Below are 27,936 nucleotides of genomic sequence, written 5' to 3'. Positions count from 1 at the left end.
TTTATTATTCTTAGTCTCCTAAAAATATGTTTATTACCCTGTATGCTTATCAAAGCTGTGCTTTAAAGTAAAAACAGGAAATGATTCCATGACTTGATGGTTTTGTAAATGATGCTCCATGTAATTCACGAGTTGCTTATCAGTTTGCAATACCATGAAATACAGTTAAGAATGAGCCACATAAAAGTAAACACCTAATGAAAAAACTTTTCTAGCAGCATGGTCAGTTTGATTATTTTCTTCTTAGTTGTTGTGGGCTTTATTTGCATAAAAGACATATTTTATAAAATTCACAACTGCCACCCAAAATAGGTTTCCTCAGGTCCAGTAGGAGTGAGTATAAAGGGAATCCAATCAACCTTCATCTTCTGCCGGCCAATGGAACATTGGTGAAAGGACAGAGTCACAGTCTTCTATCCTAACAAGTATTCACCATATTAGCCAGACATGCAATCTTTACCATGAGCTGCCTAATCATGATGGTGCCTATCAAGGACAAGTGCCTGTCCTGTTTCTATACACAAAAACTATTTGAAATACAGTTAAACTGTTTTAATCTATAGTGCGTGTGTGTGTATAGACAGCTAGACAGAAAGAACACCCACACAATCTATATGAAAAGAACATTAAGGTTTCAAAGTCAAGCACTCAAAAGCTAGGAAATGGCAGAAATTAGATTGTCTGTGCAACTTTAATTCAGTCCCCTTGTGTATCTGCATGATAATACAGCCCTTAATTACATACTATTTTTCACAGGACCCTTGCCTCATTCAGTGCACACCATGGACTGCTCTAGGGATGAATCAGGACTGTGTAGTGAAGGAAGCTGTTGGCTGTAGAGCAATTTCTTTTGTTGCAGAGTTCCTATATGATGCTAGGCAAGTCATTTAAATGAAACTGTTTACAGGTGGTCATTAATTGTGTTCCGATTTTCTGGGTGCCTGACTTGAGACCCTTGGTCTGATTTACAATATATATCATATCACTCCCTCTGGACTCCCAATCCCAGCTCCTTGTTTCCAATCTCCTTACCTAGCCAGTCCCAGTTTCCCCCTTCCCGACTCATCTGGCTCCCTCCCTGGCCCCCAATCCTCCCCCCGACCACTCTCCATTTTCATCGGCTCTCAGGCCTAATCTCCCCTCACTGCCCAGGCTCCTCATTCAATCTCAGGGTTCCCCCACTCCTTGTCACAGTTTCTGCTCAGAAAGTCCCACTCTCTCCCCAATCCCATCCTTTACTCTCCCTGGGCTCCCAGTCCTACCTTTCACTCCAACACTCATTTCCAGTTTCTCCCTCACCAGGCTTTGTCCCAATCTCCTCCCTTACCCCCACCCAAAGTCTGTCACTTGTCCCCCCTACATTTAAATCTAGCAGTTTCTTCCTCCACACTGCCTGGGTCCACCATGGGGACCATTGAAAGCACAGGATAGACTGGCCCCCTGTTCTGAGTTCAGTTTCCAGACCACCCACAATGCTGAGAGCTGCAATTGCAGGGAAAATCCTGATCAGTACTGTTTGGTGAAAGCTTAGTGCAGATGGACTCTTTGGGAAGATATCTAAGAAACCACTACTGAGCACAGAATCATAGAAATGTCGGGCTATAAGAGACCTCAAGAGGTCATCCAGTCCAACTGCCTGCGCGGAGGCAAGATTAAGCATATCTAGACCATCTCTGACAGTTCTTTAAAACCTCCAATGATAGAGATTCCAGTCTCTCTACATAACCCATTCCAATGCTTAACTATCTTTATAGTTAGAAAGCTTTACTTAATATCTAACATAAATCTCCCTTGCAGCAAATTAAGCCGACTGCTTCTTGTCTTACCCTTCACGGACACAGAGAACTAATTCCCATTCACCTCCGGTCTGACCCAGTATGGCCTTTTTTATGTTCTGTTCTCTTTATAACAACATTGTACTTCTTTCAAGACTATTATGTCCCTCCCTTAAGTCTTCTCTTTTTTAGACTACTATGTTCAATTCTTTCAACCTTCAAACCTGAAAGGCCATGTTTTCTAAATCTTTATTTTTGTTGCTTTCCTCATGGACAAACTGGAGAGTGTCCAATCTTCTGAAACTGTGGTGCCCAAAACTGAGGTGGTGCCACCACCTGAGACTTCACCAGTGCAAAGTAGAATGGAACAATTACCCCATGTGTCTAACACTCCTCCAAATACATCATAGAATGAAATTTGTCTTTTCTGCAATAGCACCACATTGCTGACACTCAAATTTGTGATCCATCCCAGACCCTTTTTTTGCAGTACTGCTGCCTACAGTTATTCCCCCATCTTGTATTTAAATATTTGATTTTTCCTTCCTAAGTTTTATACTTTGCACTTGTCTTCACTGAATTTCATCTTACTGATTTCGGACCAATTCTCTAATTTATCAAGATAGTTTTTGACTTTTAATACCATCTTCTAAAGTGTTTGCATCAACTCTGCAGCAAATTTGTAAATTTTCTCTTTACTTCATCATCAAAGTCGTTAATGAAAATACTTAATAGTTTCAACCTCAGGACAGACTGCTGCCGGTCCCCATTTTGTAAGTCCTCCTAGCCTGATACTAAAATCACAGACAACTACTCTGTATGGTTTTTCAACCAGTGACTCCCCTTAACAATATTTCATTTAGATGATACTTCCCTAGTTGTTTACAAGACACATATGGGAGTGTGCTCAAAGCCTCACTAAAGTCAAGATATATCCTGTCTACTGCTTCCCTGCTATCAGCTAGTCCAGTTAACCTTCAGAGAAGGAAATTAGACTGATTTAGCATGCAGCATTGGCCATTACTTACCCCTTATTATCCTAGAGCACGTGTGAACTGCTATTTTTCAAAGGTTTATAAGTAGGCCAAATTTTGGTGGATTTTCATGGGCACAAACAAAAGGCCACATCCTTGACACAAAGGCTAGTCCCCCGTCAAATTTCGAGTCTCTGGGCTGGTCCACACTACGGGGGGGAAATCGATCTTAGATACGCAACTTCAGCTACGTGAATAACGTAACTGAAGTCGAATATCTAAGATCGGATTACTCACCCGTCCACACCGCGCGGGATCAATGTCCGCGCTACCCCTGTCGATTCCGGAACTCCGTTGGGGTTGATGGAGTTCCAGAATCGATATAAGCGCGCTCGGGGATCGATATATCGCGTCTAGATTAGACGCGATATATCGATCCCCGAGCAATTGATTTTAACCCGTCGATACGGCGGGTAGTCTGGACGTGGCCTCTGCTCACAGGAATGCTAGAGCTTTTCAAAGAAAGGCTGCTGCCAGGATCATTCAACATGAGAAAAACAAAGTATTTTTCCCGAGCCTCATTCCTGAAAGGCTAAACTGTTTTGGCTAAAATTTTTCAGACTTTTTTTTTTTACCTGAGACAAACACCTGCCATGAAAGATTGCAGCCTGAATGGTTAAATAGTTTGGCAAAATTGTAAGCAACTGAAAATAGGATCTTCTAATGGTAAGTTACAGGCAACCTGAATAGGTAGTGCTACCAGCCCTGCCTGTAATATGTAATACACACACATTGCATGTGCACATGCATGTGTGTATATATACACACATTATATAGATTAAAACAGATTACATCTTTCATAATGAAAGTCAAAATAAAACTGATTAAAGAAAGACTGACAGGAATCTCCATATTACACACACAAAGCAGAGCATGCTCACAATTAGCAACAACTCTGAAAATAAGCAAACTTTTTGGAAGTCTCATTTTGAATGGTTGCCACTAAACTGAGTATTTTCTGTAAAGAAGTTAGGCAGTAAGTAGATTCTGTATCTAATTATCCATTTAGCATGCTAATTATTTACACTAGGGACAAGACAAATGTAGACACTTGAATTATATTCAAGTTCATCTTAACTATTCAAAACTGTTTTAGATTAAACTTCCTAAGTCTAATGAGGAAATGGTTTCAATTTATAACCTACAAGACCAAGCAGAGATCATCTGGAAAACTAGAATACAATATAGTCCAAGATTTCTCTTAAGAAGTCTGTGGTCTACAAGTGATTCTTTAACTGTGTTTTTAAAATAAATATATAAAAAGCCATTGATTCTATGGAAAGCTTCTAGCTTTGGAACACATGTTGGGCTCTCTGACTTTGTAACCTAACACAGATTATGGTCTGCAATCTCAACCAAATCTACATGTTTTAAATGGACACAAACCCATGTTGCATGACAAAGTGTTTACATAGGTTCTCTCATTCAATATGTACATACATCTTTCATTTCTGATTGTAAAAAGCAATTCTAAAAACCTATTCACCAAAATAATGTATTTTGTCAGTCTAGTCAAGTTTGTAACTCAGAATTCTTGTGGAAAATATTATATCCATAAACACAATTAAAAACATAAAAAAACCCTTTAGCAACCATTTTTATCTGTACAGTACAATTCCTGCAGGCCTTCTTCATAGCACATGGGTTGGAGGCCAATGTGGGAATGGGCATCTCCTCCTTGTGCTCTGGCACTGGAGACCGGGAAAGCAATCTTTTTGTAGCCTTCCAGTTTACTTTCCTCTCCCTTCCATTATTCAGAACCTTATCTATCTAAATATTTCAGTGTACAAAGATGTTTAAAGAAAATAATTTGATATGATCTGTATTTGTCACTGCTACCAAAAGCTATAATTTAATCAACCCAGCTTGTAAAGAATCACAGCAGCAGTACATGTCACCGCCCCCCACCACTGTTCCAGGATCTACTCAGGTTACCTATTGGTTTTCGAAGTGAAAGGCTCTAGATTTAGACCAGCCAGTGCTGTTACTGTGACTCTAGGGGAAGTCATAGAAATCTACAGGACGTGGGAGCCGACAGTTGGAGCAGACAGTAGTTTTTAGGTTAGACTGAAGATTGACTTGAGCTAAGATGCTCTGTATATATGTTAACTATGTATTTAACAAAAGACTGTCAAATTACTAAAATTAATTATTAAGACTAGTGGATTACTTGCATATAAACCCACTACACAGCCTACTTGAAAGACCACCTCTGACCCAATATCATCCTGTCACAACTGTAATCAGAGGAAGCTCTTATGCTTAACCCACTAGATGTAAAAGAGGAAGCTCTGCTGGCAGGACATTTTCAGTTAGAGGAACATTATTGGTTCCAGAACAAACTAAGCTTCCAAGCACAGCAGAGATTTGACAGGAGAACGAAACTTAAGTTCTGCTTCAATGACTCTAGAAACATGAGGGTGTAATGAAATCTGAAGGATACCTAAAAAGAAACAACTACCTGAACCTGCAGGATGCTGAGGCTGAACCAGGGGTATGGTCTCCGCAGAGGAAAAAGCCTCTTAATGTACCTCACCTGAAGGAAGGTGAGATGTATACAAGCAGAAAGGAAAAAGCAAGCTCTCAACCACCAAGGAGAAACAAGATAATGGGAATATTAAGTAAGAGAGCTAAAGCTGCTAACGTTCCTACCATCTAAGCAGAGATTCTGGCAGCTTGCCAGGTCAGAAATCCCATGTGCCCAATCAAAACATTAGAGGCTTTAGAATCCAGAGAAAAGCAACTCCTCAGTGCAAGACGGGTTGAAAATCAGAAAAACTAAAAATTCATGTAGATTAGTTTGTAAATAGGGCTTATAACACATGTTCTGCTAATATACAAATTGTGTATGCAGCTATGGATAATGTATTAATAAATGAGACAAATGTCCACAATTTATATTGTCTGCAATTTTCATTAGCCCCAAATCAGATTCATCATAAGATGCATTCTTGACATTCGACAGACACCTTCAACACATAGAGCCTCACCACAGCTTAAACTTGCATAAATTACTGACAGCTCATAGGTAGCATCTGCAGATGCATTCGTTTCCTGTTCTCAAGGGTAAACGATTAGTCTCTTGCTCTTCCAAGTTCATTTCCACGACATAAGAAACTAACTTTGAAATAAAATACATTTTCACTGGCAAATTTAAAAATAGAGCACTCACATAAGTATATGGGAAAATTACTTTTTACTATTCTGTTACTTACCCTGTTATGACGAAGACATCGTTTTAATAGTTCACCTGCCATATCATATTTTGCAGATTGAATATAAATATCAGCAAGAAGAAGCCAACTTTTTTCAAACTCCTCTGCATCTATGGGATTCCAGTTCATTTTTGAAATGCGTTTCAATTGATTCCTGGCTCGTGGAGTTTGTTTTAAAATCATGTAGGCTGTGGCCATTCCCAAAAGAGCTGGGATATGATCCTTCTGGAATAAAACATTTTAAGAACAAAATTAAGTTTTCTAAATTATATTCAGAGGGGTAGCCATGTTAGTCTGGATCTGCAAAAGCAGCAAAGAGCCCTGTGGCACCTTATAGACTAACAAACGTATTGGAGCATGAGCTTCATGGGTGAATATGCACTCGTCAGATGTGCATCAACGAACCCACGAAAGCTCATGCTCCAATACATCTGTTAGCCTCTAAGGTGTCCCAGAACTCTTTGCTGCTAAATTATATTGTTACTGAGCAGCCCAGAAAGATTAAAACTAGAAGCTAAGACCCAAATGTCAATGAGATGCCAATTGAAAATACATAAAAACATCCAATTTTGAAATGTTGAGTTATTTCTGGACATGGAATAAACTTAGTATTGCTTTGCTATTGGTCATGCAGTTTTAAAAATAGCGGGAATTAGATTACATAAAAGCTACATCTACACTATGAGCTAGGGGTGCAATTCCCAGCAAACATATGCATGCTCATGTACTCACTGAGCTAAGAACAGTAGCACAATCACAACGGCACAGGCAGCGGCAGTATGGGCTAACTGCCGGAGTATGTACCCACTGGGTTTGTACTTAGGGAGGCTAGCCCAAGCTGCTGCTGCCCATTCTACTGTAGGTCCACTACTATCTTTAGCATGCTAATTCAGATGAGAGATAGTGCAAGTATGTGTACGTGAGCTGGGAATCATACCCCAAACTCATTACCTAGATTTAGCCGAAGTTACTAAGCAAAACATAAGTTCTTCTTCGAGTGATTGCTCACATCCATTCCAGTTAGGTGTGCGCGCCGCGCGTGCACGTTCGTCGGAAACTTTTTACCCTAGCAACTCCAGGGGGCGGCAGGTCGCCCCCTGGAGTGGCGCCGCCATGGCGCCCAATATATATCCCTGCCGGCCCGCCCCGCATCCTCAGTTCCTTCTTACCGCCGTGTCGGTCGTTGGAACTGTGGAGCGCGGCATAGCTGTCCTCCACGTCCCTAGCTCTCCTAGTTATCTATCGTTATCTATTGTTATTCTCTAGTTCCATTACAGTTGTTAAATAGTTTGTTAAGTTGATAGTTAAGTTAATTAGTTATAAAGTACTTCTTCGCCGGGGGCTTAGCCCTTCCCGGCACCCGGCACCGGGCTCATGCCTGGTTCGCCGGGCTTCAAGCAGTGTGCAGCCTGCAAGAAGCCCATGCCTACCAGCGATCCCCACGAAGCGTGCCTGAAGTGCCTCGGGGAGTCGCACAGATCTGACAAGTGCCGCATCTGTAAGGCCTTTAAGCCGAGGACAAAGAAGGAGAGGGATCAAAGGCTCCGAACTCTCCTGATGGAGGCGGCACTTGACCGGCGGCTTCGCAGACCGTGGTATCGGCACCGGCACCGGATCGCTCCGGCACGAGAAGACTCCTCGGCACCGACCCTCTCCGGCACTGGAGCCAGAGCCAAGGCCGTCGAAGTCTAATACTCCGGCCAGGCAGACCCGGCTAGAGCGCCCGGCCTCGACATCAGCCGCGGCGCCGCCGGCACCGTCAGCACCGTTGACTCCGGGCCCGGCGGGTCCGTGAGTCCGGTGCCGCCGAGCTCCCCCATGAGATCTGGGGTTGAGATATTGGTCCCATCCACACCGGAGACCTTTTGCCTCGGCTCGGGACCTTATTGCCCTGACGGAGCCTACTCGGCTGCCACCCCCGGTACCTCCGGTGCGGGTCGCGTCCAGAGGCAAGCCCATGATGTCGGCACCGCCCACAGACAGTCGTTCGCCATCCAGGTCCCGACGTCTTGGGCGCTCCAGATCCCGACGCCGCTCGCAAGTCCCGGCACCGCTCCCCTCAGCGGTACCGGTCGCACTCGCGGCAACGGTCGGCATCGAGACGGTCGCGGTCAGGCTCCAGTCGACACCGGCACCGCGACTCCAGGAGCAGGTCCGACGCTACTCGCCGCACCGGTCGACCTCCCGGCACCGAGCTGGTGGCAGGTCCCGGTCCCGGTCCCTGGTCTCGCTCGACCTCCCGGCACCGAGCTGGTGGCAGGTCCCGGTCGACCTCCCGGCACCGAGCTGGTGGCAGGTCCCGGTCCCGGTCGATCTCCCGGCACCGAGCTGGTAGTAGTCCCGGCACCGAAGCGGCGCCCGGTACCGAAGCGGCGCCCGGCACCGTGACAGATCCCGGTCCCGGTCCCGATCCCGGCACCGATATGACTCCCGGCACCGGTCCCGGCACCGAGACGATCCTCCGTGCCGGCCCGCGCAGACCCGTACCATCCAGGGTCGGCCCCGCCGTGGCCCTCGAGGCAGCCGTCCGTATCCTCCCAGACGGACAGCGGCTATGCGCTGGGCACCGACCGGCAGGCGGCGCTGTTTGCTGATCCGCCGCTGCAGGACCAAGGCCCACAACAGTGGGGATTCTGGACACCCTGGGCGTACCATCAGGGCCCAGGGCCCCCAGCAGCTCCCTGCTAGGCCGGCGACCTGCGGAGCGTAGGGCCCCTGAAGCCTCTTTGTCTCGCCCCCCTCCCTCCCCGGAAGGGGGACGAAGGGTCCAAACAGCAGGACTCCGCTGTGGCTCCGGAGACAGAGGCGAGGGCTGAGGAAGACCCCCCGTTGGACACTATTGTGCCTGGGGTCTCATCATCCTCCTCCCCGGATGAGGCGGTGGCGGGTACCTCCTCCAACAGTCCCCCCCCGCTGGATCTCAGGGCGCACCAGGACCTCCTCAGGCGATTGGCTCAAAACCTGAGTCTGCAGGCAGAGGAGGTCTCGGAGATAGAGGAACCCAATTGTCACCATCCTCTCTTCCGATGCTCCCACCAGGGTCGCCCTGCCGTTCATACGGACCATCCAGGCCAATGCCAATACTATCTGGCAGTCCCCGGCCTCCATCCCTCCGACAGCGAAAGGAGTCGAGAGGAAGTACATGGCCCCTTCTAAGGGGTACGAATATTTACATGTTCACCCGACTCCCGGTTCACTGGTAGTGCAATCGGTGAACGATAGGGAGCGTCACGGCCAGGAGGCTCCGGCCCCCAAATCCAGAGAAGCCAGGCGGATGGACCTCCTTGGCCGTAAGGTGTATTCGGCTGGGGCGCTGCAGCTCAGGGTCTCTAACCAGCAGGCCCTGCTGAGCAGATACGCCTTTAACTCCTGGGTGGCAGTGGACAAATTTAAGGAGCTGCTGCCACAGGATGCTCGCCAAGAGTTTACGGCCATCCTGGACGAAGGCAAGAAGGTCGCGCGCACGGCCTTACAAGCCTCCTTGGACGCTGCGGACTCGGCTGCCCGTACCCTCGCGTCAGGAGTTACGATGCGTCGCATCTCCTGGCTGCAGGTTTCCGGCCTTCCGCCAGAGCTCCAGCACACGAAACAGGACCTTCCTTTCGAAGGCCAGGGCCTGTTTTCCGATAAGACAGACCCCAGACTTAAGAGTTTAAAGGACAACCGGGTCATTGCGCGGTCCCTCGGGATGCACACCCCCGTGACACAGCGTAGACCCTTTAGGCCGCAACAACAGCAGCACCGTCGGCCCGTTTTCCCAGTTCCGCCAGCGGCAGGACCTTTACAGGCGCCGCGGCAGGAACGGGAGGCGCAGGCAGTCGGGGAACCAAGGGGGGCAGAACCAAGGCTCCTCAAAACCCCCGCCTGGTCCTAAGCCTTCATTTTGAAGGTGCGCTCGAGGGTGCAGTAACAGTTTCCCCTATGGATCCTTCCCCCCCGTTTTCCAACCGCCTTTCGTTTTTCCTCCCGGCATGGTCCCAAATAACATCGGACCGCTGGGTCTTAAGCGTGGTGCAGACGGGGTACCGCCTGCAGTTTGTTTCGTTTCCTCCTTCCCGCCCTCCTCCTCGTCCCTCTTCAGGGACCCCTCTCCGAGCAATTCCTTCGGCAGGAGGTGCGGACGCTCCTCAGCAAAGGAGCTATAGAGGCGGTTCCCGAAAACGAGAAAGGCAAAGGGTTTTATTCCCGCTATTTTCTGATCCCCAAGGCCAAGGGGGGCCTCAGGCCTATCCTCGACCTGCGAGAGCTCAACAAATACCTCGTGAAGTTGAAGTTCCGCATGGTATCCCTGGGGACCATTATTCCATCCCTGGATCCGGGAGACTGGTACGCCGCCCTCGACATGCAGGACGCGTATTTCCACGTTGCCATTTGGCCACGCCACAGACGCTTCCTCCGCTTCGTTGTGGGGGCTCGTCATTATCAATTTGCGGTCCTCCCGTTTGGCCTGTCCACGGCCCCGAGGGTGTTTACAAAATGCATGGCAGTTGTCGTGGCGCATCTTCGGCGCAACCGTGTCCACGTGTTCCCTTATCTGGACGATTGGTTGATTCGGGGCACGTCGATCAGCAGGTGTACAGCCATGTCCGCGTGATCACCGGCATGTTTGCGAGTCTGGGCCTCTGATAAACACAGACAAGTCCACCCTGAGGCCCACTCAGAAGGTGGAATTTATCGGGGCCGTCCTGGACGCCACTGTGGGCAGGGCCTCGCTGCCTCGGCAGCGGTTCCAGACCATGGCGGCGATCGTTCAACGCTTGCGGTCAGCCCCGTTGACGTCAGTGAGGACATGTCTAACCCTGTTAGGCCACATGGCGGCGTGCACTTTTGTGACCGACTACGCTCGGCTCCGCATGAGGCCTCTCCAGCTGTGGCTTATCAGTCATTACAGGCCAGGCAACCGTTAGACATGTTAATCACAGTCCCCCAGAAGGTCTTAGATTCCCTCGGCTGGTGGTTGGACCAGTCCGTATGTGTGCGGGTCTTCCCTTTCACCCGTCTCAGCCCTCGGTATCCCTGACAACGGATGCCTCAGATCTAGGCTGGGGGGCCCACCTAGGGACCCTGCGGACGCAGGGCCTATGGTCCCAGGAGGAGGTGGGGCTACACATCAACATGAGGGAGTTGAGAGCGGTCCGCCTTGCTTGCCAAACGTTTTGTCATCAGCTTCAGGGTCGTTGTGTAGCCGTGTTCACGGACAACACGACGACCATGTATTATATCAACAAGCAGGGCGGCACCAGGTCCTCCTCCCTGTGCCTCGAGGCGATACGACTCTGGGACTTTTGCGTAGCCCACTCCATTCACCTCAGGGCTTCCTCCTTCCCGGAGTACGGAACACGCTGGCGGATCGATTGAGCAGATCCTTCCTGTCACACGAGTGGTCCCTTCGCTACCGGACGTCGCTCTCTCCATTTTCCGGAGGTGGGGTTATCCCCGGGTGGACCTCTTTGCGTCCAAGGGGAACAGGAAGTGCCAAGCGTTCTGCTCCTTTCAGGGCAGGGAGCCGGGGTCGATAGCGGATGCCTTCCTCATCCAGTGGTCGACCCACCTGTACTATGCGTTTCCTCCGTTCCCTCTGGTTCACAAGGTCCTCCTGAAGGTGCGCAGAGACAGGGCTCGTGTGATCATGGTGGCCCCGGCATGGCCCAGACAGCACTGGTACACCATGCTGCTAGACTTGGCCGTAGCCGACCCAGTCCCCCTGCCCCTTCATCCGGACCTGATTACCCAGGACCACGGGTCTCTCTGTCACCCAGACCTGCAGTCGCTGCACCTAGCGGCGTGGCTCCTGTGTGGCTAGCTGGTTCCGAGCTGCGCTGCTCCACGCCTGTGAGAGAGGTGCTCTTGAGCAGCAGGAAACCGTCCACAAGAGCCACATATTCGGCAAAATGGAAACGCTTCTCCTGTTGGTGCGTAGAGAGAAATCTCCGCCCTATGGAAGTTTCGGTATCCGAAATCTTAGACTATGTTTGGTCCCTCAAAGAACGTGGTCTGGCCTTATCGTCGTTGCGAGTCCATCTGGCAGCTATCTCCACCTTTCACCCGGGTGCGGACGGTCGCTCCGTTTTTTCTCACCCGACGGTGTCGAGATTTCTTAAAGGGCTGGAACGGTTATTCCCTAACGTCCGTCCCCCTGCTCCAACCTGGGATCTTAACCTGGTGTTGTCCCGGCTCATGGGGCCCCCCTTTGAGCCGTTAGCTACTTGCTCCCTGCTTTACCTCTCTTGGAAGGCTGCCTTTCTAGTAGCTATCACCTCAGCTAGACGGGTGTCGGAACTCCGAGCCCTTGTGGTAGACCCCCCATATACGGTCTTCCACAAAGACAAGGTACAGCTTAGACCACACCCTGCCTTTCTACCCAAGGTGGTCTCAGCCTTCCACGTCAACCAAGAGATTTTCCTCCCGGTTTTTTTCCCAAAACCTCACTCCTCAGGCAGGGAGCAGCAGCTCCACTCGCTGGATGTCCGTAGAGCTCTCGCGTTCTACATAGAGAGGACCAAACCCTTCCGCAAATCCCCCCAGCTTTTCGTGGCGGTAGCGGACCGTATGAAAGGGCTTCCTATCTCCTCCCAGAGGTTATCCTCGTGGGTTACGTCCTGTATCAGGACCTGTTATGACTTGGCCCATGTCCCTACGGGCCGTGTGACTGCGCATTCTACCAGGGCGCAGGCGTCGTCGCTGGCTTTCCTTGCCCGTGTGCCCATCCAGGAAATCTGTCGGGCAGCGACCTGGTCATCGGTCCACACCTTTGCTTCCCACTACGCCCTGGTACAGCAGTCGAGAGAGGATGCGGCCTTCGGAACTGCAGTGCTCCGTGCCGCGACTTCTCACTCCGACCCCACCGCCTAGGTATGGCTTGGGAGTCACCTAACTGGAATGGATGTGAGCAATCACTCGAAGAAGAAAAGACGGTTACTCACCTTTGTAACTGTTGTTCTTCAAGATGTGTTGCTCACATCCATTCCACACCCGCCCTCCTTCCCCACTGTCGGAGTAGCCGGCAAGAAGGAACTGAGGAGCGGGCGGGCCGGCAGGGATATATATTGGGCGCCATGGCGGCGCCACTCCAGGGGGCGACCTGCCGGCCCACTGGAGTTGCTAGGGTAAAAAGTTTCCGACGAACGTGCACGCGCGGCGCGCACACCTAACTGGAATGGATGTGAGCAACACATCTCGAAGAACAACAGTTACAAAGGTGAGTAACCGTCTTTTATATTTTAAGAAGCGCAATAAGCCTAGTTACCATTTTCTTAATAAATCTGCAAATTCAACTACAAATGTATGTATCAACAAGAGAGAATGCCTCTTCGGCACATTTCGTTGCTAATTTTTTTAAAATTAGCAACCTAGTAGGGAACAAATATAATTCTCAGACCTGATAATATGAAGTATCTCAATATTTCTTAACTTAAACGGAAGAAAAATTATAAAAATACAAAAAGTACTTTTTTGTGGAGGAAGGGAAGGGGGGGCAGAGAGGGGAGAGAAAATTACCAACCTCAGCAACTACTACTTCAGTGAAAGTATTTAATGCTTGTTCAACATTTGATTTCTGTTTGGTTGCCATTAGGCAATAGTTTTCCATGATACGAAGCTGAATGTGACCCTGAATAGTCTGGGGCTTGAGTTCCTTCAAAAGTTTTTCTGCTGTTCTCACAGCCAGCTGCATAGACTCCTGCTTCTCAGTGGAATTGCTATACATTAGAAAGAAAGTTTACAAAACACCCAATTGTTGTTATGCAATACTACTATTAAATAAGCTATACGCTATAACTGATAACATATTAAAGTCATAGCACTCTTACATACAACAGTTACCTTTATATGACTATTCTATATTGTAATGTAGTATAATTACAATGTAATGAAGTTATTCTAAATTATAGGCAAAGGCATCCTACAAATGCCTAGGGTCCCAGACCATAATCCCCTTAATCGTCTTGCTGCAATTTGGTAGCTTTCTTATTTTAATGTGCCACACTGAGTCTCTCTCATTGTCTATTCAAATTTAGACTAAGACCCCAAAGTGTTATCAAGAAAAAATTTTTTTTTATTTTTAAAAACTCACCCGATGTCACCATCCAGATTTTCAAACACTTCACCACCTACAGTTTCATTATCTGGGTTCAAACAAATTTCGATCATGTTATAAACTGCATTCTGTCCCCAGTCACTGTCCTTCCGGGCTCTATTAAAATGTCGAAGTGCATCATTTGGTTCACCAGAATACCTAGAAAAATTATGAAAGCATGTTCAGTTTGGACAAGAAGCTAAATAAAACAAACAAGAAAAAGGTAGCTTTTGAAAAACACTAGGTACATGTTTTTATCGTGTACATATTGTAAAAATTAGTTTGGAGAATGTAATGACTATTACTTGCACTGAAACAGCAAAAAATTCCACATGAAACAGCATCAAATAAGTAGTGAAAGGAATATTAGAGACAGATACAACTAATTAGCTACATTTTCTAGAAATGACACAGGCAAAGTGTTTTTCAGAACCTCTCCTAAAATCCTAGTAACTGAATCTAGACTTCCTAACCAAGTAGCTACCAATGTCATAATTAGAGGTTCAGAGTTTAAAAAAATTATTTGAAATTCATTATATCTTTTCATATATAATATAGATAACCAATAAATTTTTTTATTTTCAATTATAACTGCACCTACCAAAGATACAGGCCTTTGCAATAATGAAAACCAGGCTCGAGTTTTGCTCTGGAGGAATGTTTCTCAGCCATTACAAGAAATCTTGGAACTTCTTCTAGCTTCCCAGCTCTTCTTAACAGATCAATTAAACGTGACAGAGTTGCATAATTATCTAAATACACACATATATTTAAAACATTTTTAAATTAAGTTACATATTTGCTGGACAAACATATGAGAAATAAAGTAAATCCCTCTTTTAATTTGTGCTACAAATTAAACAAGAGTACATGAACTATTTAAAATCATAAAAAAAACCCTTTTGTTCCAGTATTAATTATGTTCTCTAAATGATATTTACAATGCATTTTAAAAGTCTAATGGTCAGACTACAGTAGGTATGGGCCCAACTAAACGGCACTTTAAAAAAATCAATTTGCAACATATACTCTTGACTTTTTTCAAATATATTCCCAATAGCAAACTTCACAATCTCTCTGGTATCACTAAAACATAGTTTTATCTATATCTCTACTCGTATTTTGCATATAAACTGAAACAAAACTTTACAGCACACTCCAGTTACTTATGTTAGCCTTGAAATCCTATTTCTGTTTGTGTACACACAAACTTTGGCAGTATATTTGAAACAGAAAAAGTTAAATAATTCTGCAACTATATTAGGTCCTATATGAAATATGCACGTTTCATCTAGATATAATCATTTCTTAAGCTTCATAGAAAAAAATGCTTAAATATTTGTGTCTATGATATCCATTAGAACTAGGGGATGGCTCATGTTTGACATTCATGTATCAGAAAGAAATCGAAGTATCATTACTGAATACACACCTGGTTTGCGTTCTAAGAGCTGTTGGAAATGAAAAATAGCTTGTTCATAGTCCTGCTTCCGGAACATCAGGTCAGCCATCATCTACACGATCAAAACATTTAAAAAAAAAAAAAGGGAGGGCGGGGGGCAGTTATGGGACATGGTATGGAATGGTTGTTTGATTAATCCCCAAATCTACTGATATGAAAATGTAAACGAGAGAATCAAAATAATGAAATCTAATTCTCTATAAAAGGGGTTCTGAAATTAAAATATTTTTAAAATTATCTCATAGTATGCACAATAAGGAGAATTCATATTTGTTTGGGAAGATACTGAAGTTTGTATTAACAATTTAAAGAGAACCAATTTATCTCTGTTTGTACCATGAAATCCTGCCCCTGACACTATGGGTTCTTCCTTGTTAAATTATTAAACAAAAAAAGCCATATGTTAAGAGCAAGAAATAGGTCTTTTTCAATTATGTATTAACTATTAATTTTAAAAAAAAATTTAAAAGCACAAATTATCTTGCATGAATTGTGTTTTTATTAAAAATCCAGGGTGAGTGTATCTAGAGAACACCATTCAAGCAGTCATTAGGACTGCGAGGAAAAATTATTATAATGCAGGCAAATAATGAAAAATAAGTCCTAATTATTCCAAATTTCATTTTCTTTTCACTAAGAGGTGGATAAAAAAGAACAGATTTATCAAGTGCTCTTCTGAACGTTATTTCCTTCTAGTTCTTCACACAGTATCAGAATAAAATCCAGCCATGATGACTTCCAATGAGTGGGGGAAAAAAAAAAAAAAAGTTAGTTATTCCAGTACAGTAAAATCTTTCAACCGCTTGATCCATAACTTAATAGTAGGTTCTAGTTTCCCGAGGAGGATGACCGTACCATAACCAGTGTAACTTAAGCGGCTTGTTAAAAATCTGTCCACGTTAAGGTTAAAAGGATCTTTCCCATCCAGATGCCAACCTAATAATACAGTCCAGTAGGTAAAGTACTTTGGGCTACATCTCTTGTAGGCAAGCAGCGCAGTGTTAAAGATGTGGTTTAAGAGAAGAGTTTTCTCATAACAAACTGTTTATTCTGTGGCATCTAGCCATATTCTAACCACTGTTTCTCTTACAATTCCCTCTCCACCTCTCACGTTTCTGTAACATGCGTTCTGTATCAAGATAGTAAGGCTATGTATACTAACAGTTATAAACTATGCTGGATGATGATCTGATGTAAATGAACATCTAAACAACACTTAATGATAGGTTGTTGATCTTCGTTTACTAAATCTCCTCCAGACACTTCTTAAATACATATGGATATTCTCTATACATATATTAAATAGTTTTCTAGCATTGAAGTCCTCTTGATATAGCAAATCAAATTAGTACAACTCACTAACCATTGTAGCTGCTTCATTATCTTGGTCATTCTTCAGTAACAATGCACACTGATGTTGGCAAGCATCAGTGTCATCTTGTGCAAGGTGCAAACGTGCAAGTTCCAACATTACCTGGAGAAGAAAAAAATATAAAAGTATTCCTCTTTATGCAAGTAACAGAGAAAGGATGGTTTAGCAGTTAGTGTTTTAGCTTAGAATTCAGGAGACCTGGGTTCAATTCCCTGACTTCCTGCATGATCACCAGGTTGCTGTGGGATAAAAAAAACAAAAAACTGTGAGGCACTCAGATACTGTGGTGATGGTGGCCATATTATACCTTAGATAGACAGACCTCTTTCTAAATAAAAATTAATGCAAAAAGTTAAGTCTTTTCAACCAACAGAAGCAGCGCGTCTTGCTTATACTCTAATAAGAGTATATTAACAATTGAGTCAAACTATATTTTTATATACATTTTTTATAGACTAGCACATTCGCACCTCAATCCTGATCTATTTCTGAAGATGCAACAGCTATAAAAATATTAACTAACCAAAGGTTACTTTGGGGGAGTTCATCATAGGGACTGAGGTTCAATCACAGGCAATTCTGGATAAAGCCATGAAAAATTCATCAGGGAAGAACCCCAAAGGCCCAATCCTGTTCCCACTGAAGCCAAAGGGGGGTTTGCCAATCGACTTACATGGGAATATGATCAGGTTCCATCTGTGGCATTCTTGATGCTGAGAAATTCAATCAGGGTTGTGTGTGAGAAAATAGCTGCATCAGACATTTGGCTGTTACTCCCACCGTATGCAGCTGCTTAAGTTGAAAGGTTTAAAAAAGGAGGTAATCATGACCCCAGTTAAGTTCTATTTGGCCCTTTGATCTCACCTTTTAAGGCAATGAATTGTATCTTGAACTTGTTGTATCAGAACTGTCTCTGCAACATATTTTCTTTATTAATATGGTGACCAGATGTCCCAATTCTATAGGGACAGTCCCAATTTTTGGGCCTTTTTCTTATATAGGCTCCTATTAACCCCCCAACCCCTATCCCGATTTTTCACATTTGCTGTCTGGTCACCCTATTTATTAATAATTACTTGAACAGTATGTAAATGCTTATTTTTTATGTCTACTAAATTACTCTATGACGACTAACTAGGGAGATAAAATGAGAACTATAGTATCCTATTAGGAAAGTGAGACGTGGCATGCCAAAGGCCACAGAGTGAGTCACGAGAACTCAGGAATGTGGCTCCTATTGCTGTACTGAAAAACAGATGCAACACCCTGTCACAAGTATATCTCAGCTGTATTTATGATTACCCAGTATTGAGACTCATCCCAGTTATCTTCTCCTCTGCATTAAAATATTGCAATTCCTGCCTTACAATCTGTTTTCTTGGCAGAACAGAAAAGTCTCAAGTTATCCAAAATTCAGCTATAGAGGAACAAGAAAACACAACCAAATTTCCCTAGTTTTGATCTCCATATTGGCTATTTAAAGGGGGAAAAAAGGTAACTTAAAACCTTGCCTATTGCCCTAAATGGGGAAAACAAACAAACAAAACCTTTCCAAATGCACGGTCCTCCTGGAGCATGTAGGTAATTTCTAGATATGCCACTCATGTTCCAGCTACTGTACTACGACAAGCTTCAGTCAAATACTGGGCCATAACATATGTTTCCACATCTTTGAAATAAGTTGCCTCTGAATATAAGAAAACAATTTTTTGTTTTGTTTTACATTTTGTCTAAAGACTCATTTTTCCACTAGCTTTTCTCTTTTTACACTTCTTCACTATTATGTGAAAAAATAGTTTTGTAGGAAAAAGGGATTTTTTCCTGCTTGATTCTTCCTTATATCTATATCTATATATATAGATATAGATATATATAGATATAGATATATATATATATCAAGCCATCCCTACTTTTGCTGGAAGCCCCTCTGGAAAATAGGATAGTTGTATCACAAGAAACTGAAATATGAGCTGTAGCTTTCCCAGCACTCAACTGAGTGGAAAAGGAAAGTTGAGTCACAGTGTTTTTGTTAAAACCTTTAACTCCAATAAAACAGTGTTCTAATCAATCCGGCTAATCATCTTCTCTCTGTCTCAAATTAGGTATTAAAAAAACACAGTTAAGGTTTCCATCCTCTTATATTACTATCCCAGTAATAGCCAGTCAGCTAGAAAAAACAGCAAGGTAAAGACTTGATATTTCAAAGGGCTTATAGTCACTGCAACGGTTAGTGTGATTTATTCTGCTTGAGCTAGCTCAGTTCAAGTTAGAGGGGTCACACTGTGGAACAATACTTGAACTACACAGAGTGACTGGATTAGCCATTGAGGAGCTGTGAAAACTCAAGCTGTAGCCTATGCCTGCATTCCCAATTGCATTAGTAGCTCAAGCCTCAGCAGCACTTAAAATTCAACCCATACCTCCTGACAGGTCAACTAGGTCACGCTGATAGCACCACTTAACTTGAGCTATAGAATTGTGAGAGTGGATAGGAGTTGGGTTAAGGGAAAAAGACGGTTACTCACCTTTGTAACTGTTGTTCTTCGAGATGTGTTGCTCATATCCATTCCAGTTAGGTGTACGCGCCGCGCGTGCACATTCGTCGGAAAACTTTTACCCTAGCAACTCAGTGGGCTGGCAGGTCGCCCCCTAGAGTGGCGCCACCATGGCGCTCCATATATACTCCTGCCGGCCCACCCGCTCCTCAGTTCCTTCTTGCCGGCTACTCCGACAGTGGGGAAGGAGGGCGGGTGCGGAATGGATATGAGCAACACATCTCGAAGAACAACAGTTACAAAGGTGAGTAACCGTCTTTTCTTCTTCGAGTGATTGCTCATATCCATTCCAGTTAGGTGAATCCCAAGCCTTACAAAGGCGGTGGGGTCGGAGTGAAATGTGGCAGAATAAAACTGCCGAGCCAGAGGCTACAGCCTCTCTTGACTGCTGAACCAGGGCATACTGCGAAGCAAAGGTAAGGACCGAGGACCAATGGAGCTTCGCGACAGATCTCGTGGGTAGAAACACGAGCCAGCAAGGCGGCAGATGAAGCCTGAGCCCTGGTAGAATGCACGGTGATGTGGCTTGGGGAAATATGAGCCAAATCAGAACAAGTGGGGATGTCCGCCATCACCCAAGATGAGATCCTCTGAGAGGAAAACAAGCAAGCCCTCCCTTTGGCCCGCTACCGGGGCAGAGCTGGGGCGCCTTAGGCAATGATTCTGTGAGCACTCCACAGATGTCCAAGGAGTGCAACGGTTATGCCCATTGCGTTGAGCTGTGGGTAACATGAAAGGCCAAAACACCTTAGGGAGGAAAGCCGGGTGCGGTCACAACTGCACCTTGTCTTTGTGGAACCTTCGTAAGAGCTCTGATCTCAGAGACCCGTCTGGCCAAGACTAAGTTGAGGCCCCAGGGCGGGGCTGGGCGGCGCACCCGAGGGTGCAAGCGCTCCAAGCCCTTGAGGGACCTCGAACCCATAGAGCGTGGGACACTGAACGTCCATCTTAGCCTGCTGGAAGGTAGGGACGGCTGCTGAGAGTATCCTCAGCGATGATACCGCCAGATCCTGCCGCTGAAGGCCAGAAGCAGGCCAAATAGAGGGGATCGAGACCTCAGCAGGAGCAAGATCGAGCGTACTGCAGCTGTAAAGGAAACGCTTCCACCTGGCTCGGTACGTTGACCAGGTGGAAGGCTGCCTGTCACCCCAACTCAGGTACGCAGGAGCCACCGTGAGGCGAAGAGGCTGCAGGTCCGAGTGACGAAGCCTGTCATTGCCCTGAGTGATGAGGTCTGGGCTGACAGGCCGAGCAACGTGGTATGTCAGTGCTGCCTGGACCACTCTGGAGTGATCATGATGACGCACGCTCCGCCCCTGCGGAATTTGAGCAGGACGTAACGAACCAGTGGGAACAGCGGGAAGGCATAATGCAGTTGGCCGTTCCACGGTATCAGGAATGCGTCCAAGATCGATTCCGAGGAGAGACCTTGGAAGGAGCAGAACACCTGGCATTTCCTGCACTCGCGGTGAGCGAACAGGTCTGTGTGAGGAACCATTTCCACTTCCGGAAAGCGGGACGCCTCACATGGGGCAGAGTGATGACTCGTAAGACAGGAAAGACCTGCTGAGTCAAAGAGATAAGACGTTCCGAACGCCTGGGAGAAAGGACGTCGCCAGCTCCATCGAGCGGGCCATGCAAAAGACCCGGAAATGGATGGCCTCCTGACAAAAAAGGGGGGGAGGACTATGTCCCCCCTGAATGCTTATGAAGCACCTGGCCATTGTGTTGGCTGTAAACACCGAGATACAACGGCCTCGCAGCTGCCGCTGGAACCCCTGGCATGCCAGGCGGACTACTCTGATTTTTGGGGCATTAATGAGGAATGCCAGCTCCCTAGAAGACCGAAGGCCTTAAGCTCGGAGGTGACCATGAGCACTCGAGCAGAGAGATGATGCGTCCGCCGTCAGGGGCAGTGAGGGCTGGGGCGGATGAAACCGCATCCTGTCCACACCAAGGAGGGGGTTAGCCACCACTCTAGGGAGCCTAAGGCGTTCGAGGGAACTGTGACTACCATGACCATTGGCTCCCTGTCCAAGCGGTACGCCGAGGTGGGCCGGACTTGGAGAGGACGGAGGCGGAGCTTGGCGTGTTTGGTTACAAACTTGCGGGCAACCATGGACCCAGGAGACTGAGACAAGAACGAGCTGAGGTCGTTGGGAAAGCCTTCAGACCTCAGATGATTGATGCCATCGCCTAAAACCGCAGTTGCGATAAGCAGGCTCCGGCTAGGTAGGAGACCAAGATAGCCCCTAGGAAGCCCAACCTCTGCGTGGGAACCAGAGTGGATTGCTCTATAGTAATCATCAGGCCTTGATCTGTGAATAAGACCGTGACGATGCCCACGGCTGAGTGGGTTGTGTGTCAGAGTCTCCTCGGATAAGCGAATCGTCCCAATACGGAAAAACGCATATCCGACATAGCTACGGTAGGCGGCGACTATGGCCGTAAACCGGGAGTATTCACCGCTGGCTATAAAGCGGAGGCATCTCCCGTGCGGAGGGAAGATGGCATTGCGAAAGTACGCGTCCTTCCTATCCAGGGCGGCATAGTAGCCCCCAGGAGGCAAGGATGGAATAATGGTTCCCAGGGATACCATGCAGAACTTCAACCTTATCCCAAACCGGTTGAGTCCATGCAGGACCAGGGAGGTCTGAGACCTGTGTTCGAGTGGGGAACTAGGGCATAACGGGAGTAAAACCCCTAGCCCCTTTCGTCCGCTGAAGGGGGACAGGGCTGGAGCAATTTAAAGGTGGTACCTATGCTCCATCGTGCGCAGGACCCAGCGATCTAAAAGTAACTGGGGCCATGCCAGGAGAAAGCGGGATCAGGATCCCGTCCTGCGACTGGTACACCGCCCTCCGGCGAACCTTGGAAGGTCCGTCTTTGGTCCCAGTGGTAATTGCGAGGGACCTCGACTTTGGCTTTTTAGGGGGCCTGACGTTTGTCTGCGACCACCTTGGCCTTGCCGTTTTCCAGAGTTCTGCCTCTGGCTAGGCACAGAGTATGGCGGCTGGGGCCATAAAGGCCTGCGTTTGGTCGCAAGCGTATACACGCTGAGACGCATTAGGACCCTATTGTCCAGCAGGCTTCGCAGTCTGGGGCTGTCTCTGCCGCGAAGATGCCTTTACCAACAAAGGGTAAATTCTTTCCCCCGTCCTCCAAGACGGCAGCGAACTCTAGGTGGGAGGTTCGAGGGAGAAACTCCTCCACCCAGGTGCTATAATTATCGCAGCTAAGCAAGGCTTGTTGCTTTGCTACCCAGAGGCGCAGGGCCCCTGCAGATTACACCTTGCATTCGCCAAGGCTCTTTCTGCTTCGGGGCTGGCGCCCGCTGGCCATGATATCAGGATCGTGGTCCTGAGCATAAAATCTGCGCATATGGGATGACACGGATGCGTGTCCGGATGGCCATGGAGGTACTAAAAGAAGACACGGGCCGAGTCTCTGACTCACTCGGACCTTGCCCAACTCGGCACCGGGGACCGGCATCGGGAGGCGTATCGGTACCTGGAACGAGATCCAGACCCGCAACCAGAACGGTGTCGGGAGGTCGACGGAGATCTCGAGGCTCGGAGAAGAGCTACAGGAGTCAAGGTACCTGCCCCGGTGCCAGATGTCGGAACGGTGCCGATAGCGGGTCGGCGAACGGGATACCGACCGGTGCAGCGAGTGTGACCAGTACCGAGGAAAACAGTACCGGGACTGCCAGTGGTGTCCGGCGTGCCGACAGGACTTGGAGTGTCTGCGGGACCGTGATCATGGACGGTGCCGCTCTGCTGTACTGACAGGGGACAGTCCCTTGAAGAGACTGTATTACCCGTACCGGCGGTGCCCGGGTCAGGCAGCACTGACTCTGTCATGGCACTGAGAGCCCTCGCCGTTGGTAACATCTCCGGCGTGCAGGGAACAGCAGGCTCAACCACAGTGCGTACTGGGGAGCTGTCAGGCACCGGATTCGACGGCCCTCGTGGGGCCGGGATCCACGGTACCGAGGTCATCAGAGCTTCGGTAGGTGCCGGTGCCGGGCGAACCGAGTTAGATAAGCTGTCTGGCTGCGGTGCCGTCAGCACTGAAGCAGCGGGAGTAATACGCTCAACCACGGCGCGTGCCGGGGAGCCGTCGGGCACCGGATTCGATAGCCCTTGTGGGACTGGAATCGACGGTGCCGATAGAAGCAGCCGGAACAGCTCAACCACGGCGCGTGCCTGGGAGCCGTCAGGCACCGGATTCTACGGCCCTTGCGGGACCGGGATCGACGGTGCCGACGTCATCGGTGCCGCAGCAGGTGTCGGTGCCGGGCGATCCGACTTAGACTAGCTCTCTGACCGCGGTGCCGTTGGCACGGAAGCAGCCGGAGCAATACGCTCAACCACGGCGCGTGCCGGGGAGCTGTCAGGCACCGGATTCTACGGCCCGTGTGGGACCGGGATCGACGGTGCCGACGCCATCGGTGCCGCAGCAGGTGTCGGTGCCGGGCGATCCGACGTAGACGAGCCCTCTGGCTGCGGTGCCGCTGGCACGGAAGCAGCAGGAGCAATACGCTCAACCACGGCGCGTGCCGGGGAGCCGTCAGGCACCGGATTCTACGGCCCGTGTGGGACCGGGATCAACGGTGCCGACGCCATCGGTGCCGCAGCAGGTGTCGGTGCCGGGCGATCCGACGTAGACGAGCCCTCTGGCTGCGGTGCCGTTGGCACGGAAGCAGCCGGAGCAATACGCTCAACCACGGCGCGTGCCGGGGAGCCGTCAGGCACCGGATTCTACGGCCCGTGTGGGACCGGGATCGACGGTGCCGACGCCATCGGTGCCGCAGCAGGTGTCGGTGCCGGGCGATCCGACGTAGACGAGCCCTCTGGCTGCGGTGCCGCTGGCACGGAAGCAGCAGGAGCAATACGCTCAACCACGGCGCGTGCCGGGGAGCCGTCAGGCACCAGATTCTACGGCCCGTGTGGGACCGGGATCGACGGTGCCGACGCCATCGGTGCCGCAGCAGGTGTCGGTGCCGGGCGATCCGACGTAGACGAGCCCTCTGGCTGCGGTGCCGCTGGCACGGAAGCAGCAGGAGCAATACGCTCAACCACGGCGCGTGCCGGGGAGCCGTCAGGCACCGGATTCTACGGCCCTTGTGGGACCGGGATCGACGGTGACGACGTCATCGGTGCCGTAGCAGGTGTCAGCGCCAGGCGATCCGACTAGACGAGCTCTCTGGCTGCGGTGCCGCTGGCACGGAAGCAGCAGGAGCAATACGCTCAACCACGGCGCGTGCCGGGGAGCCGTCAGGCACCGGATTCTACGGCCCTCGTGGGACCGGGATCGACGGTGCCGACGTCGTCGGTGCCGGGCGAGCCATCTTAGACGAGCTGTCTAGCTGTGGTGCAGCTGGCACAGAAGCAGCAGGAGCACTAAGCTCTACCACGGCGCGAGCCGGGGAGCTGCCAGGCAGCGGATTCCCTGGTCCTGGGGGACTGGAATCGACGGAGCCGAAGTCATCGGTGCCTCTGCAGGTGACGGTGTCGGATAACGCAACTGAGGCGAGCTCTCTGGCTGCGATGCAGGTGGCACGGAAGTAGCGGGAGCAGGGGGCTCAACCACGGCGCGTGCCGGGGAGCCGCCCGGCACCAGCAGGAATCGTAGACTCTCTCGACCTCGGAAGAAGGGAGCGGTGCCGAGTCGACATCGGTGCCGGCGACGGTCGGTGCCGAAAGGCCTTGGTGGTACCGGCGGGGTCCGGTGCCGAGGAGGCGCTTCTGCCCGCCGCTTGAACATCGCTCCGCGCCCAAGGTGGAGGGGTAAGTGAAAGTCCCGCACCTTTTTGTTCTCGGCTTAAAAGCCTTGCAAATGGGGCACTTATCTGTCAAGTGTGATTCCCTGAGGCACTTCAAACAGGAGTCATGTAGATCTCTCTTCGGCCGCGGCTTCTGGCAAGCCGGGCCCCTTTTTAAAACCCGGTGAGCCATGCATGGCTCCGGCACTGGGCTCATGGAAGGGGCTACTTCCTGAACCCCGCTAACTAAACTAACCATACAAATATATATATAAAAGTGTTATGACTGCATAATATATACGAGAAAACGAGTAGCTAGGGAAGTGGAGGTCAGCTAAGCCGCGCTCCACTGTTCCAACGACCGACACGGGCGGTAAGAAGGAACTGAGGAGCGGGTGGGCCGGCAGGAGTATATATGGAGCGCCATGGTGGCGCCACTCTAGGGGGCGACCTGCCGGCCCACTGAGTTGCTAGGGTAAAAGTTTTCCGACGAATGTGCACGCGCGGCGCGTACACCTAACTGGAATGGATATGAGCAATCACTCGAAGAAGAACACTATTTACCACTGCAGTGAAGACAAGCCCTAAGACAGAAATAAGTAGAAGAAGAACTCAGACTGTCTCTACATCTTAAAGCAACAACAAAGGCATATTTTTTTTAAACTTTATAGTTCAGCAGTAAAAAGTTGTTAGATGACAAGACATTTCAATAAAAGGTGACATAAAATAGTTATTTTTGAGGCAGAACTGACCTTGTTATCTGTTTCACAATGAATTAGAGCTTCTTTGTAAAATTTAATTGCTTTCTCATGGTTTCGCTGGGCTGTACAATGTTTTGCAATCTCCACACAAATCTCAGCTACTAACTGTTTCTGTGCAGGAACTGCATCCAGCTGCTCTATTTGAACCCGTTTGAGTACTCTGGCTTGCAATTCCCGAGCCTAGGGGGGAAAAAAGGGTGAGGGTAACAGAAAGTTAATGCGATAATAACAATCATTGTTAATATAATTTGACAAAAAATGCACAAGTTGTGAATGCAGAGGCTGCATTCACAAGTTTGTTACCGGCTCTCCCTTAGCTGGAAAAAATGCTCCACAGGAAAATTCTTCTCCCCAAACTCTCAATGCACTCAATCACAGGTTGGTATTTTACTTCTTGTTGTTTTTGTTTTTCTTAATATACACAAGCTTCTTAACATTATTTCAAAGAGATGGAGATATCCTATATCCTTGTCCAATACAGACCCTCTGACTATTTAAACAGGGCTCCATTAAGAAGAAAATATTTTTATTTTGTGTGCCAGCATCATCATTTGCCACCTACATGCCAAGAAAGTAGATGTAATCTACACAATATAATTTTGTTGGTTTCTTGAAAAGTAGGTTTTCCACCAAGGTGGAGTGGAGGAAATTAGAAAGAGAACTGGGCAATATTCCTAGATTTTTTTTTTTGGCGGGGGGGGGATGATGGCACACTATAGGTACAACTATACTGCATGCTTCTTTTCGGAGTGTGTAGAGAACACACGTGGGTAGCCCACCCCCACTACGGAAATAAACACAGCGTAGATGGTGAGGAACGACTTAGGCAAGTAAAGACACACCAGAAGGGTGTGGGTATGTATTCGATTACATACCCTGCATGGCCTTCTACTCACCCAAGCCATGTCTCCTCACCTACACTGCTGTTTTTAACAATGTAGTGTCCCGCTATCTCTCCACTGTTGTAGGGAAAGACTGGCAGCAAGGAAAAGCTCTGCCAGCTTCTCACTGACGGAGCCCTTCCCCTGCTGTGGGAAAGATACTGGCAGCAGGAAACTAGTAGAGCGTTTGTTCATCACAGTGAAAGATTCCAACAATGGGGAGCTGCTGAAGCACTAGCACTCCCATTCCCCCCCCCGCATACCCTCTGCCAGAGTCAGGGGTGGTAGGTTTGCAGAAATTTTGGTGGTGCCCAGAACCTGCCCCCACCCAAACTCCCCCCCCCCACCTGCCCAAGGCTCTGGGAGGGAGTTTGGGTGGGGGTGGAGGTCTGGGGTGCAGGCCCTAAGCTGGGGTAGGGGATTGGGGTGCAGGCTCTGGGAGGGAGTTTGAAAATGGGATGGGTGCAGAGGTGTGGCTGTAGATGAGGGGTTTGGGGTGTGGAAGGGCTCAAGGCTTGGGCAGAGGGTAGGGGTGTAGGGGGTGAGGGCTCTGTCTGGGGCTAGGAATCAAGTTTGGGGTGCTGGAGGGGCTCGGGCAGAGGGTGTGGTGGGGGGGTGAAAGCTCTGACTGGGGGTGTGGGCTCTGGGGTGCAGCAGGGCTAGGGATGAGTTTGGGGTACAGGCAGGCTGCTCCGGGACAGGGGCCAGAGAGGACGACTCCCCCAGCCCTTTCCCTGCCGGCAGCAGCAAGCTCTGGAGGAGGAGCCCATCTTTCCTGCCCCCCCAGCAGCACACTCACTCCCACCACTATCACTCCATGTGCTCCTAGGGCCACTCTCAGGTCCAGGAATCTCCCCTACCTTCCCCGTGGTGGGTGCCAGGGGGTGCTGCGTGCGCCTCCTCCCCTGCTGTTGCCCTGGACAGTAGCTTATAGACTCATAGACTTCAGGGTCAGAAGGGACCAATATGATCATCTAGTCTGACCTCCTGCACAAAGCAGGCCACAGAATCCTACCCATCTACTTCTATAACAAACCCTT

The 27,936-nt window shown here is 48.6% G+C and overlaps 2 protein-coding genes across 4 annotated transcripts in view; both read right to left on the bottom strand.

Annotated features, from left to right (window-relative positions):
* The window catches only part of LOC115659409 (sodium channel protein type 3 subunit alpha), a 964,414-nt gene that overhangs the window by 527,588 nt on the left and 408,890 nt on the right, over positions 1-27,936 (bottom strand). The window lies entirely within an intron of this gene.
* TTC21B (tetratricopeptide repeat domain 21B) overlaps positions 1-27,936 on the bottom strand; it is a 103,428-nt gene that overhangs the window by 13,881 nt on the left and 61,611 nt on the right. For both annotated transcript variants that reach the window (XM_030579480.1, XM_030579482.1), the window contains 7 exons: positions 26,007-26,195; positions 16,924-17,034; positions 15,531-15,612; positions 14,700-14,850; positions 14,096-14,257; positions 13,526-13,721; positions 6,025-6,249 (listed from right to left, as the gene is read on the bottom strand). In XM_030579480.1, coding sequence (XP_030435340.1) covers positions 6,025-6,249; positions 13,526-13,721; positions 14,096-14,257; positions 14,700-14,850; positions 15,531-15,612; positions 16,924-17,034; positions 26,007-26,195 — 1,116 coding nt within the window. The remainder of the gene's footprint in view (positions 1-6,024; positions 6,250-13,525; positions 13,722-14,095; positions 14,258-14,699; positions 14,851-15,530; positions 15,613-16,923; positions 17,035-26,006; positions 26,196-27,936) is intronic.

This window comes from Gopherus evgoodei, chromosome 11 (assembly GCF_007399415.2).
Source record: "Gopherus evgoodei ecotype Sinaloan lineage chromosome 11, rGopEvg1_v1.p, whole genome shotgun sequence".
Classification (NCBI taxonomy): domain Eukaryota; kingdom Metazoa; phylum Chordata; order Testudines; family Testudinidae; genus Gopherus; species Gopherus evgoodei.
Note: the sequence above shows the minus strand (reverse complement) of the source record. Positions and strands in the feature narration are given on the sequence as shown.